Genomic DNA, 15,664 nt, shown 5'->3' on the forward strand with positions numbered 1-15,664 from the left:
ATACTTAATAATAATCTACAAACATTTTTTTATGAAAAATCAATATTTAAAAATTATTTTTAAAATATTTTGACAATAGCATCAACCTTTATAGAAACGTAATGAACATATGTTTTTGCAATAGTTCAACAAAACATTCTTGAAAATTAATTCCAAAATTTTTCGAAATATAAATTATAAACATCCTATTTTAATGTCGTTATAATACAATTTTAACTTTTGTTTAACATTACTATCATTTTTATAAAGTTATACATGGGATCTAAATATATTTTCAAAGGTTGTTATAATATTATAGCAATACAATAAAACGTTCTTGAAATGTTATGAAACACTAAAAAAGAGGAAAAACATTGATATGCTTTTATTATATGACATTATTTCAGAAGAATATATTTTACCAACATCGTTCTTAAAATGTTATTAATTATGTTTAAAAAAAATACAAACATACAATATTATGACATTAGCATAAAACATTTTCGAAACATTGGTAAAAAAACGTAATAATAAAATTAGAGGCTGTAGAAGTTATGAAAATATGTTCTTAAAATATTTATGCTAAATATTCTTGAAAAGAATATTTTCCCAAAACGTTGATAAAAATTATTTCTAAACACATGATATCAATATCAACAAGACATTCTAAAAATGTTATCAGAATATTACATGAATAACATTAAACTTTCTAGAAAGGTCACGAGAAATTGTTTAAAGATATTATATTGAACACCATTTTAAATTATTTTTTATTGCGTTTTTCAAAACCTTATTTACATGTAGACATGGTAGATAAGAGTTCATGTTAAACAAAACAATTTTTCACATTTTCATATTTTTTTCAGCAATCAAAGATACCTAATAAAACTTTTTCAATATTAAAAAAAATGCTTTCAATGTTATCAAAATGTAATGACGTCAAAGTCAAACGTTCTAGAAAAGTCACCACACAATATATTTAGAATATTTCAATTAGCTTTTTATTTTGACATTTGTATAGCGTTTTCAAACATGTTTATTTATTTATTGGAAGGTTTACTGTTTTGATGTTTTCATAACATGATATTAACATTTTTCAAGAAAATCTTAATTTCACTTCGAAAATATTGATTACATGATGAAAACGGAATATTTTGAAACAAAATTATTACAATGTGATTAAAATTATATCAAAATTTCTAGAAAGGACATAATGAAATATTTAGACAAAATCATAAGGAAATTCTGATGGAAAAATGTTCGAAATAATTATGTCGAAAAAAGCCTTTTCTGTTTTTTTATGACATCATAATTGTCATCCATTTTGTTTGTATATGACTCAACCTGTAAAATCTGGTTGCAATATAGTTTAACGTGAATGAAAATAGTAAATATGACGGTGATACAACGTTGGAATCTACTTTGTTCCTGGGTTGTTTGAAAAACAATTTCGTTATGCCAACGTTAGAAAATATTATGCTTATTTAGGGAAAACATTATGCCAATGTTGGGAAAAATTATGCCAACGTTGGGAATACGTTTGGTCATCTGGACATGATTTAGAAGTCATGAATATTCGTATGAATTAGTGTATGCCATTTTGATTTATATATTCATGCTTTGTAAATATTGTACATATTGATTTTTATCTCAGGGCCCTCAAGGACAGCAGTTTGTTAACTGATGAGGCCACCCTGATTAAATAAAACTGAAAATAAAAAAATAAAATAAATATTCATAAGAACATTGATTAACGTGATTATGTTTACATACTTGTGTCACCATCAAACGTTTCACTAACGTATGTAGCTTGATTACCATATCATTTTCATAAGAATAGAAAATTCATAGATGAAATTTGTAAGGTTAAATTGTTATTAACCGTAATTTGTCAAGTCGTCACATAAATAGGAATTAATGGCAGGATTCTAGTGGATAGATGTAGGATCGATGTAGAATGATTGGTTTAAAATTAGGATAGGAATATGATAAGATAGAGTTGTAAAGATCAACTTGACCTTGACACCAAATGATATTTTGAAAACATTCACTTGAAACATTTCGAAGAAATCATATTTGCGATATTTTCCTAACATTAAAAAAAAAAACTTTAAACGTAAAGAACACTATATAATGTACATTTTAATTACATGTATATTAAAATTATATTAAAATGTATGGTTTCAGAAATGATTAAAAAGTTTTACAAACATTAACTTAAAACATCAGAAAAATATCATTGCAACATTTTATCAATGTTATTAAAATACATACGGATTTTTAAAAAAATCATGAACAAGTTTCGAAACATCCCCTGCCCAAACAGTGTATGAGAAAATATCTTTATACCTCAAAAATAATGACCCTTTAAACGTTAGATTTCATTGAAATTCTGAACTATATAATTAAAAACATGCAGACATTATTTTCAATTCAAATTAAAAGAAAAACGAAAAAATACGGTTACTAATCGATATTTTTGGTAAAATATTTATGTTAAAAAGGAAAAAAGTAGGAAAACGGAGAAAGCTACCGGAAGTGGCCGTGTGACCTGTTATGCAATAATGCGTGGTAGCGCTTTTAAACTTAGTGTACGCAAAACCCCTCATATCTTGTCTGCATCGGTCGAGTGGCCTCGCCGTCCAACCGTTATGTGATTACCCTCCTACCCCCGGGGTATGGCGCGGATCTCGAATGGTAACGGGTGAAACACCAAGGTTCCAGTACAACCCATGGAGAAGGGCGTGACCTCTTCGTAAATAAAGCGATGGAGAAGATGCGTCACGATAACGAAGAGCTCTGTCCGGGCTAAATGCTCTCCCACGCAAATCCGTCGACCTGTGATAACAATAAGGAGTTTTCGATTTGCACGTCGACTAGTGGACTGCGACGAAAGTACGTCATAATAGTCTGCTTTGTGTTGATGGTATGCAAAGTCAGTCGAACACATGATTGGAAGACACTGAGCATGTGCAAATCATTCCTGACACGTCCACTTCATAATGACGACCGTGGATTTCGCTCAGATCACGGTCGTTCGAAATGTAGTAAACGAGCAATCAAATCCTTGCCCATTGATTGAAGCCACGTGGTGATTTACTCCATCGGTTCTGTAGACTGTTAACACAAAGCAGACTATTATGACGCACTTTCGTCGCAGTTCACTAGTCGACGTGCAATACGAAAACTCGCTAATGTGACATCGGAAAACAAACTTATCAATACGTAATGGCGTATCACTGCACGACGAACGTATAGAATTTGAATTAAAATTCACTTATAAAAAGAGTGATCGTTATTGACGGATTCGAAGCAAGGAACGATTCGAAAACTGCAAATAAATAACTAATCCAAAATTCAAGCCTTGATTTACTTTACTGAAAGCGAGTTGGTTTTACCTGGATTTCAAAGTTGGTATGATGACGATTAAGACGCAAATTGTCTCGCGCATGTTCAGTTTAAAATCAATTACCCCCCCCCCCCCCTGAACTAATTCCACCACCACCAAGCTGAATTCCCCATCTGAACATTTAATTACACCGGCCTGCATATCTTTTAATCATACCTTTCGTTTGAAAGAATATCTAGTAATACATTAAGCCACTCACCGGCACCAAATTTCATCATCTTGTTTTCCAGGTTTACGTCGAATGCTCCTGTGTCGTCGATAAATCGCTCAGGACGGAACACTTCCGGGTCATCCCAGGTCGCCTCATTGCACGTCAACCACGATGCGTTTACTGACACGAAGCTCCCTTTTGGAACGTGGTACCCTCTGACCTCGCAGTCGCTGTCAACGATATGGGGTAGCTGGGTGGAAATCATCCGGGAGATGCGATAACACTCAGCAATGGTCGCCATCACGAAAGGGAGGTCGTCGCCGTCGCTCAGGAGTGGCATGCGATCACGTCCTACGACGTCGTCGAGCTCGGCTTGGAGCTTCTCCTGGACGTCCCGGTGGTGGGAGAGGAGTCGAATGATCCAACATAAACTGCAGCTCACGGTGTCGAATCCCGCGAAGCAGAGATCGAATACAGTCTGGAAGAGGTTAGGATCCGTGAAGACGTGACTCTTGCCCTGTTCGGGGGAAACCAAAGACATTCAGAACCAATTGAAGAGAGTTACACATGTATAGTTCTAACTGAATTAGACTATATAAGAATTTCTTATCTCGAGTCTTCTCTCCTGCTCTGCTTCTACACTCGCCAACTCAAGATACTGCAACCTTCTCTCATCTCCCCAACTATCATATAGTTCTAAACTTTCGACCTTCAAACTTTGCTGATTTTCAGTCTTTTTAAGGACTACCGTCCTCTTAATGACTACATCCATTCCCGAAAGATACTCTAATTTGCACCTGATGTGTTTGGTCTAGACACATTCCAGTCAACGTCACGAATTTCGGCAAATATGCCACGAATCCAGGTATCTGACGTCATAGGCCATGAACGGTACCCGAGTCGTAAATAGGGTTAGGGTTAGTACAAAAGCATTATATGGCTTCATGGGCGGGTCCTAAATCAAACGCATTAGCAAACAGTGCGCATAGACGCAATAATGAATAAACTGTATCCAATACATCTATTATCTATTTCTCACTAAAAGACTGGGATCCCGAATCGCTATTTATTCAATTACATATCACATTTTACGCTTTTTCCATAGTGTGAAATTATTTTCACATAGTCCACTATGTATAAGCACGCCCTACGTATACCAATTTAAAAATGAAAATCACAACTTTACCTAGACCATCACACTTTGAATACACTAAGACACAGTTCTTCCGACCAGCTGGGAAGATTTTCGTCATAGGCCCGTATTCTGATAGCAGGTTTAACTTAAACTCAGGTTTAAAGTTGTGGTGTAAGCATGGATAGCCAATTGTTGCATAAATCACTAACATTAGAAATATCACACTTCAGCTCACTTGGCTCTCAAATCATTCATGATTGTCTAGGAAGTATAAATAGATGATCGTCTTCACCATCGATGATTCAGGAAAGAGGACAGTAAACGCAAGAAACATACAACTTAATAAGGATTTTGATACTTCTGGCTTCCCATACTTAAACTACAACTTTAAACCTGAGTTTAAGTTAGATCTGGCTTCAGAATACGGGCCATAATGTTCAACCAAAGAATGAATTGATGGGCCTTCTTAAACACGCTCATTGTTTTTTTTTCGGGGGGGCGGGGGGAGGGGTCGGACTCACCTCCTTCTCCCTGAGTTTCTGCTGCTCTAGGAAGGAGTGCACGATGTTCTGATCGCTTTCTGTCGTCTTCTTCCTGATGTCAAAAGACCTACGAGTTTCATCAACCGTGTCCCTTATGAAGCGGAACAATTTAGAAATAGACCGGTAGCCATCCCTATTTGATTTAACAGGGACCGAAGCAACAATCGGGATGTGGTAGTTGTTCGTGATCGCACCAAGATAGTCTATGATGTCCTGTGACGTCTTTACCAGAGCCACAAACTCATGATCTTCGTACTCGTATGTCTTCCCCATTACAATAGTGGTGGTGATGTTGGCGACAGTGGAGTAGATGTTGCCCTGCGGGTCAAAGGGGTTGCCTTTGTGACTGGAGAATTCCTCAACGAGGCGCATTGCCTGTGGTGCAACAACGGGTTCAAAGCTTGATTCGTAGCTTTTAAAGTTCCGCAGGACGTGTTGGACGAACTTTCGTAGGTTCTTCCAATCGCGGTCGGCTTTGCATCCTACTATGCCAAGATCTGAAAAAGAAATCGTTCACGCATGGCAGATAACAAACAATAAATGTCGAGAAATATCAGAAACGATTGCGCAGAAACTCACGTGTGAATCTGAATCCACTCTCATTTCAGGGACCAGTGAGAGAATCTTATAAGAGAAATGCTAATGAGCAAATCGTCGACAAAGAAGGATCGTCGTATTACGAACCAAACTTGTCCAAGTTTTCTGCGCAACCTGGTTTTGACATTTAACATTTCAAACTCGTTTTGCTTTAATGCGTGAAATGTTCGTCTCATATTAGGTATCAAAATAAAGAGGAATAATTGAATTATATGATTATGTAAATGAAATATCATTATTCATTTAAAGAATAAAGACATGGATGTTCCGGTTTCCTTTTCTCTGGGACGGACTTAATATATAATACTTAATACTAAACACATAGCATATGTTATTTCGAATGGCAAAACAATGACTGATTCACAGACGGTTTGCATCTAGTCTGCTGTGCAAAGCCTTCATTCGAGTTAAGGGTCTGAATGTGCAGCCTACTCATGCCTTGTGTACTGAAGGCCCTCTAGCTCAGGGACCAGCAAGTTTTGTATGTGCTAGTCTTCCCGTGAAGACACACTTGCTGATGAAAGTTTCAATCAGTGTGTGTGCCTGCAGACTAGTTTGCATCTGTCATTGCATGGTGACACTTCATTTGCTTACATGAAAAATGCTCCTCCGCATGTCTCCTTGTATGTATAAGGGTTAGGGATGGAAGAGGGTTGGAGTTGTTAGAAGGTTTTTGGTTCAGAATAATGAGGGTCGGGTCGTGTGGTCCAGTGGTTAGAGCATTGGACTCATAATCGTAAGGTTGTGAGTTCGAATCCCGACTCTGCCATTGTCTCCACTTTGATAAAAAGGCCCGAGAGTGATATCTGTCATCTATAACGTCAGCCACTATGACTGATTAACCTAGACGTAAAATGTTTCATAGGTAATTGGTTTAATACCAGCTTGGCGTTTACCAGCAAAATGCTGTCCTGCCGAGTTCTTACGGGAGTTACCACAAACAGAAACAGAATTAAGATTATCAAAGGGTAAGTCTTTGTTAGGGTTGGTTTTAAATCTCTGGATTATGCGTGGTTTGAGGTGTCCATTTTCAGTGGGAGCTAGCTAGCATCTATCACAGTATAAAATGCCATGTAGGTAATTGTACCATTACCTGTGTTGGATCTTCCAAGGGCTTTGTTGCAAAGAAGGATAGGGATTCGGTCGTGGGCATGATTCCCTGCTGCATAAACTTCACGGACGATTTCAGGATTGTTCAGGAAAACAAAACGAGATCCGAACAGCTTGTACATGAATATATCGCCGTATTCCTTCGCCCATTTCTCGTGGATATCCCTCGGGTCTAGTTCAGAGAAGAGGAACTCGAGGGTGCTTCCGATGATTGGAAGACCTCTTGGGCCAGGAAGAGGGCGCCCTTTCGTTTTGCCGGAAGTGCGCTTCAGGAAGAACAGCAGAAGGATGGCCAGTGTGACTCCGTAGAGTGGGATAGAGCCATTGGTCCAGGAGGATGAGGTTGTTGCTGATGGCAATGGGGAATCCATAATTATGCCTACGGATCGTTTACCACCTATTAGTTCTTTAAAGACAACAAGAAATGGTGATTAACACGAGAACTAAATGAGATCAACCTCAGTGAAAATGGTGATTAACACGAGAACTAAATCAGATCAACCTCAGTGAGCAACAGTTCCGAGGAAAAGTTGTCATATTTTTTCAGATTTTGTCAATTTCCCCACAGTTCGTGTCAGTATTCCCAAGCACCATTACTCAGACTCGCATATATACACACCCACACTAACCCTACCTACAGACACATACAGTACGTCAATCGGGACTCACTTATCATCAATTGCCAAATTGGGAATCGATGGTGTGGAGCGTTGTGGCCCAGTGGATTAGTCTTCGGACTTTGGAACAGAGGGTCGTGGGTTCGAATCCCAGCCTGGCGTAATTTCCTTCAGCAAGAAACTGATCCACAGTGTGCTGCACTCAACCCAGGTATGGTAAATGGGTACCGGTAGGAAGTAATTACTTAAAAAGCTGTGTGCGCTATGAACGCCTAGCTTAGCCGGGTAATATACATGATATAGGAGCGCCTTGAGCACCTAACAAGGTGGATATGTGGGCAAAATAAATACCCTATATTATTATTATTATTATGGTAAGATTGTTTACGTTTTACATCCGTTTTTGCATCCGTAAGTGCAGTGGGACCGGCCATTAACCGGGAATGCTTCCTACCGCCCCCCCCCCACACACACACAATTCAATTCAATTCTTTTATTTCATTTCCATTCAAAACATAATACAAAGTAATATAAAGCAATATAAATCAAGTACAATTTTATAGGGCATTCTTACTTCGTAAAACAGAAAAAAAACAGTATAATATAGAGCATAAATGGAAATGAGGGGATCCACTAAAAAGCAAAGCTTGTAAAGTCTGGATCCCCCTTGGAAATGAAGAAATTATAGTTTACTTATTCTTATATGCGTACATGCATGTATTACAGGAAAGAAAGAGATCAAAAGAAATCATATTGATGCAAACATAATTACTGAAATGATGCAAAGCCTTTCACACAAAGCTTTTCACTCTCACACACGGGAATAATATTTTAAATATAGAGCGGGTTATGAAATGGTGTATGAGGATACACAAAAATTCACTATCACTATAATTTGTACCCCATTTGGGGGGAGTTTATATCAAACTGCGCTAGGAGCTGCTTGTCGGTGACGTCACAAAAAAAACTATTTAAAATTCATATACTACTCCGTTGTTCTTTGACCTGTTTGTATCAAACCTTCATTAACATTGTCTCTATATTTCTGGTTTTATTCAAACCTACTTATCCTGAGTGTTGAACTTCTCCGTTAAAAAATGTTGTTTTTTATTCCAATCCATACTTCAAGGATTGTAAGGCATTATTTCCCAAAAATATTAATCAGAAAAATTTGTCGTAAGCTCTTTGGGTTATTCAGAGAAAAGTGCAGTACGTAAATGACAACGACAATGATAAACATCATCAACATATTCATTCTAATAATAAAAATGATGATGATAATAATAAGAATGATAATAGTATTAACAAAAATAACGACAATCGTAATCAATAAATGAATAATAATATAAAACAAATATTTAGTTCCATTTCGCATATACAACTGTAACTTTCCAAATAAATATCCATAAGATTTATGTACTTTATGGAATTATGAAACAATGTAAAAAAAATCGTAATTATGCTAACTTACCGTCCTCCCTGATCAGTTGTGCTTTCTATATAGAAGCCAGTTGAATTATTTGTGTCTAGGGTGCAATGATCATTTGAACGACACTCTTGAGATTGTGAAAATATGTTTACGTGATTCAGTCGTCTGACGTCCTGAATAAGAGAAAAGGTCGACTTGAATTGCTACCTCACAAGGGGCGGGCAGAGAATATCATCAACGTACGACACAAAAAGTGGGCACAGGGGCCCGTTGCAGAAAGAGTTGCAATCAAACGCAACTCTAAAAATCATGCGCAACTTGATTTTCAACCAATCAACAGCGCGCATTTGGGACTTGCGTTTGATTTTTTGACTTGCGTTTAAACGCAACTCTTTCTGCAACGGGCCCCAGATCTGCAGTTAATTCTGGAAATAGAATACATTAACCAGAGGCCCATGTGAGAGGATCGAGGACCAATCCCAGTTTAGGACGAAAAAGGGGGTTTCCCCACCCTTCTACCTCCTTTTGCCTCAGCATGGGTCCTTATCTATACAAGGCCGAAGTCTGAAAGAGGCTTGAAAATCTGTGGTCGAAAATCTTCAGGAGATCATATGGTCGGGGGATCCAAGCCCCCCCCCCCCTTGAGATCTCGGCCGTCGATCGCGCTTTTGCCTGGAACATAAACATAATTATGGGTTGAAAACACAATTTGCATTGACTTTGTACACGAAATCACGTTTTTGAGCAATCTTTGGTCTAACATGCACTTACAAAATGTTGCGTTCTTTCGGAACCGCCTACCGGCCATCAAAAATTTGGTCTCAAAAGATGCGCAAGACTTGATCGGCGTGGTCCAAAAATTTCGCGTGACGAAAATATTGCGCGAATCGTTGGGGTGGGGAAGGGTTCGGAGCACCCCCCCCCTCCTGCCTAGATTAGGTTAATTAGGCCTGCACGCAGTTTTGGCACTCCGTTTATATTATATTACATTCATACCCTTGAATTGTTATGCATAATATACAGATATGAGGCTAAATTAAGCAAGTTATCATTTTTTTTAATTATTACGCACTTAATGAAACCAAATTTGACTTTGCGAGACTCCTGTAAGCTGTTATAAAAGTACACATATTTTGTCCATTTTATGGACGCATGTATTTATATATCAGGATTTATATTACTGTTGTTTCAATATCCATATTACATCTTTTTCAAAAGGAGATCGGCTTTATTTACAAGCTGTACTTTCAGCTTGTTCTTTTTTCCGTATCAATTAATTGTAACGATTCTGGATTTTCATTTAGCATTTACGTTATCTATTTAATAAAGATTTGGAAAGTCAGATCATTTTTAATTGAATTTGAATTGAAAGTCGAGGCTAAAATTGTTCAAAAAATGTGATTTCATGTAGGCCTTTGGGGGAAACCGTAAAGGGGAAAATTTGTGTCAGGCTAAAATTATTCATGTATGTAGCATTTTATGGAGAGTTTATTTCGAAAAGAAGTTAGGTCTATATAATTGTAGCCATTCTAAGGGAATACAGTTTTATGATTAATTCGCCTATATTCATTTTGCAGTATTTGTTCTTTCTTTTTTTTTCTTTAAGATAATCATTTTTTTAATCTATAACCCCTTTTGGAAATGGAATATTGAGTGTGTGGTGTGTGTGTGCGGGTGCTTGTGTGTTTGTACGCACTCACAAACGTGGACACTAATCTGAAACACCACATTGTAATCGAGGATATACCCTCAACCGGTAGTGCAAACGAATGATGTGTGTAAGGATACATGTGTGTAAGGATCTATGGGTGTGTGTTTGCGCGTGTGTGGTGTGGTTACACTTCGTAATACCGAAGGTTCGTAATTCCGAAACACGTAAATTGCCTATACCTCGATGTTCGTTAATCCGAAAACTAAAAAGGGTTCGTTAATCCGAACATTTGTGGCGTAATTCCGAAGGTTCGTTAATCCGAAAAGTTAATGAGAGTCGTAATTCCGAAGGTTCTTTCATCCGAAAACGAACCTTCGAAACAACGAACCTCATTTCGTTTTCGGATTGTCGAACCTTCGGAACAACGAACCTTATTTCGCTTTCGGATTAACGAAGCTTCGGAATATCCGAACCTTCGGATTAACGATCGAACCTTCGGAATAACGAAGCTTCGGAATTATGTATGCATACGGTGTGGGTGGGTTGTGTGTGCATGGGGGTGAGTGTGGGTGTTATGTACAAGGCGACGTAGCGCACGCCAGGACAGTTACAGTGGATAGAGGAAGATCGTAGCACAAGAATCCCAATTGCATAGCCACTATTATCTATGCAATTTCAGATGTAAACTGAGAGATAAAAAGGTGTGCTCAAAATACCTATTTAACTTTATCTAAAGTTAAATATTGTTAAAAAGGAGAAAAGTTAATGTATATGAATATATATGTAAAGCCAAGCATTATCATCAGCATTATTTTGTTACGTTAATAAGATAGATAGATAGATAGATAGATACAACGTACAATAAAGATATGATATGAAACTCAGGAGGCACATTTGATAGCTATAATGCACATTTTACGATGCGTTTACACAGTATAAATGAGTCGTAACTGAGATATAGAAACCCGATCGATGTTCACGGCCGTATGTTAAGTATGGTAATATAAACAATAAAATGTCCCCACAAAATAGATAAAAGTCTTGTTTGGAAGTCATGAGAGTGCATTTCCAAAGTCCTTGTATGAATAAACATGTTTATATGTTTCTGTAAAATTAATTTAAATCAAAGATCAAGAAAGATTAAATGTATCAACAAAGGGCAATAAGAGTGTGCTGTCAAGGTCTAAACCTCAAGTTCAAGGCGAACGACCGGAGAGGCAATATCTGGTCGTTAATTGTTGACGACTGATCATGATAGACCTCAAGGCCAAGACAATAAAACTTCAAGGCCAAGAAAAATTCAGGCATGAAAAGCTCAAAACATAGGCCTATACGTTGTATTAAGCACTATATAAACGTTGGGTATTATCATTATTATTGAATTTTATCTTTCAAGCAATTTTATTATCATTGACCCTTGTCATTAGTCCTACTTAAATCATAAGGGTGCCCTTAAAGTCTAATTTTAGAACTGTAAGAACCTATATTTGATCGGTAGAAATTCACCAACACTTAGATTCTCAAAACAAGTCTTACAGGTTCTTCTGTTCACCAATACCATATATGGTGCATGTATTTATATGAACCTTTTCTACTATCTATTTGGTCTAACATGCTAATTACCATTTCGTCCAACCATCACTTGGATTAGCGGTCATTTGTGCTAATGTCCAGACGGATCGATGTCCACTTATTATCTTTCAATTTGTCAACAACAAATTTAGTTCATATAAACAGGTCATCTACTAATATAGACTAAGCCGCGGCATCGGACCAGTGAATGGACCTATTATACACACTAAGAAATAGAGGTTCAAAATTGAACCGCGAAAGGTTTGATGCAAAATCAGCAACCTATGAGTTCAAAAATTGAACCCCTGATTTGGGGTTCATTTTTGCACCCAGCGGGTTCAAAACTGCACCCCTAACTTTAAAGGGAACCCTACGGGTGCAGTTTTGAACCCGCAGGGAGCAAATAATGAACCCCAACTGCAGGGTTCAAGTTTTGGACCCCAAATCAGGGGTTCAATTTTTGAACCCATAGGGTGCTGAATTTGCATCAACCTTTCGGGGTTCAATTTTGAACCTTTTATTTCTTATATAGTGTGTACATGTATAATAGATGACATAACCTAACTGAAAAAAAAAACACGAAATGGAAAGGAAATTAGGCTGAATGGCAATTAGACCAAATGGTTATAGACGAAACAATGATAAGACCATGTAGGATGTTACCAACGGAATGCAGACGAAGTGGAAATGGACCAAACGATAGTTTGCCCTTCGATATGTTGACATTCACTGCTCTCATGCAAGGTATATTGTCCTGGCTTTCCCGGGGTCCATAATGACGAACCGGAATAACCCCTGGATATCACCTATTTGAAGTTGATTAAGGTTTCATGAATATGGCCTAGCATGGTCGTTCGCAGCACGCGGGGGGGGGGTCGAGCGAGGGGCAGTTGCCCCTTCCCTTCCGATTTTTTTATTTACTTAATACCAAAGTGTGCACGAAGTTCTTCGATTTCAATATAGAAATTGCATAAACATTCCCACGACAATCTCAGTCGCCTCGGTCCATAGCTATAGCTTTCGTGTTCCTTCGAAACAGTTTCTCGGTCTCCCCCCCCCCCCGGAAAACAGATTGCGTACGGCCATGATTACCACAATCAGACTTCGTAACTAAATACATATAAGAATTATCAAACATCTTGAGTGCATCAAATATTTGTAAACTTTAATGTATGTGGATGTATAAAAATATTAAAAGAAAAATGGGCTAATATATATCATTTGCTGTTGGACAGAATGATAATGCCATAAAGGTCATTCATGTGTACCAGTGCTCTTTTAGTGAAAGTCAACAATAGCTTTCCTAGATGCTTTGTTTTTGTTTGTTCAACATTTTGTATGACCCAGAAACGGTAACACCTGAGCTCAGCGCTTTTCAAACGATAGCCCGAACATGGTATGTCCGATCCTTCTACGTGGGTCAAACAAAACGAAAGCACTCGATTGAACTTTAATGTGAACCTCATGCATAGTTATTGTCGCCCATTTACCGGATATTTGCGAATGCAGATAAGTTCTCAAACTGTTTGTTTCGAATGTGCTTGAGAGCTTTGTGTTCAAATTTCTAGAAACAATATTTTCCATAAGAATTGGCGTTTCTTAAAGTTTTGGTTGGTGGTCCTCGAAAATCTGAGAGTCAAAGTGGTCCTCTAGTGAAGAAAAAATGAGAAGCACTGCCTTATAAGCTCAGATTTGGGGTAATTATTGTGTGTTTTTTTTTCTTTGCGGAGTATTTTTTTTAATCTGGCCCGGGATATCCTCGTTTGTATTAGAGTGCTCGATTACTGTAAATATTTGAAGAATATATTTTGAAAATTAGATTTCTTTTCGAAATTAGATTCAAAAGATTTATTAATTTATTCTTTATTTGTTTATTGGTTTAACATTTTGGCCAATGCGCTTGTTAAATAAACAATTTATTGATAAGAATATTAAATGTTAGGCATTTCTTCTCTGAATTATTAATAGTTATAGCTATTAATAACATTTGTTGGGAGACACCAACGAACGTTGGTCTGTTCACTCTCACTTTAAAGGAGAATCCAACCTTAGACATAGAGGCCCGTATTCTGAAGTCAGGTTTAACTTTGACCATGCATGGTCTTACGCCGTGCTGAAATTATGGGAGGTCAAAAGTGTCAAAATTCTTATTAAGTCGTATGTTTCTTATGTTTACTATGCTCTTTCCTGATTCAACGATGGTGAAGACAGTCATCTATTTATTCTTCCGAGACAATAATGAATGATTTGAGAGCCAAGTGAGCTGAAATATGATATCTCTACTGTTCGTGATTTAGGTAATTGGCTATTCATACTTAAGCCCCCTTAAGCCACAACTTCAACCTGAGTTTAAGTTAAACCCGACTTCAGAATACGGGCCAAAATGTTGTGTTTGAAAAAGAGAGTAATAAATAAAAACAGAATTGTGACAGTTTGAATGATATCGGACAAGCATGTTTTTAGTTTTATTTGGGGAATCAGGTCATTTGGCAAAGATTTTTATTTCAAGTGTTTCAATAAGCTTTCTTGTAAATCCTTGTACGGGGAACCAAACGTTGCCATTATAACTGTGTTACACCATACACACGTGTCCACCATTTCTTTCCTGTTTTGGCCAATCAATATTGCAGAATTAAAGGTAGAGTTAAAATCACTGACTCTATGTGCATCGCAGAAGAACTCCGTAACTACCTGAAAATTTGGCCAAACAGATGAAAAGTGGACGGCCGGGCACGGTGACACCGGGATAGGAAAAACCGAAGCAAGTTGGATCCGTGGCCGTCTTAAGGGCTCACAGGCCTAATTCATTTCCCATAGACTCGTGTGTTAAAGTGGCACTTAAAAAGAATTCATAAAAAATAAGGAAGAAATTCGAGGGTTGAATGTTTACTACCAGTGGATAGGATAAATGTCTGACATTCCATATCTGACCAGAAAAGCGTACCTCGACCGGCTCATTTTAAAAATAAATCAGCATTTATGAAGACTACACCTGACGGGATTAAATTTTACTTTCTCAAGTGATGAATTTGTTGTTGTTGTTGTTGTTGTATAAGCTAAAACAACAACAACAACAAATTCCTCACTTGAGAGAGTAAAATGACCCTAATTCTACCGCCAGTAAAAAATATAGTTCCATAGTCATGATAGTGGTGATATATCTTTCCAATTCGGAAAAAGTAAGTTCAGTAGGCACCCTCCCTAGAATCAGTGTTAGATTGTCAGTCATATTCATTCATTTTTGTCAATCAGCAATATCAAATTTTGAAAATTGAGCAATTTTGTTGGGTCGAATGAATATCTTTTGCCTGCCAGTTGTGATTAGGCCCGTGTAACATTTATAGGTTCAACCTTAAAAGGTGCAGACTAGATGTTACACCGGGAGTACCTTTACGGTGCAGCTTTGTATCGTTTTGGAAAGGTACAACTTTGAACTTCTCTTGAAGGTGCAAAGAAGAACCTTTGGGGCGCC

General features: G+C 37.4%; 1 protein-coding gene across 1 annotated transcript; it reads right to left on the bottom strand.

Moving 5' to 3' along the window:
* Positions 1-356: 356 nt before the first annotated feature.
* On the bottom strand, positions 357-9,185 carry LOC121417170 (cytochrome P450 2D14-like). The gene is made up of 5 exons (XM_041610761.1): positions 9,012-9,185; positions 6,907-7,329; positions 5,196-5,713; positions 3,588-4,056; positions 357-2,817 (listed from the first exon to the last, which is right to left on the bottom strand). The coding sequence occupies exons 2-5, from the start codon at positions 7,292-7,294 to the stop codon at positions 2,645-2,647; spliced, it is 1,548 nt and encodes a 515-aa protein (XP_041466695.1). The 5' UTR covers positions 7,295-7,329; positions 9,012-9,185; the 3' UTR covers positions 357-2,644.
* Positions 9,186-15,664: the final 6,479 nt, after the last annotated feature.

This window comes from Lytechinus variegatus, chromosome 6, assembly GCF_018143015.1.
Source record: "Lytechinus variegatus isolate NC3 chromosome 6, Lvar_3.0, whole genome shotgun sequence".
NCBI lineage: Eukaryota > Metazoa > Echinodermata > Echinoidea > Temnopleuroida > Toxopneustidae > Lytechinus > Lytechinus variegatus.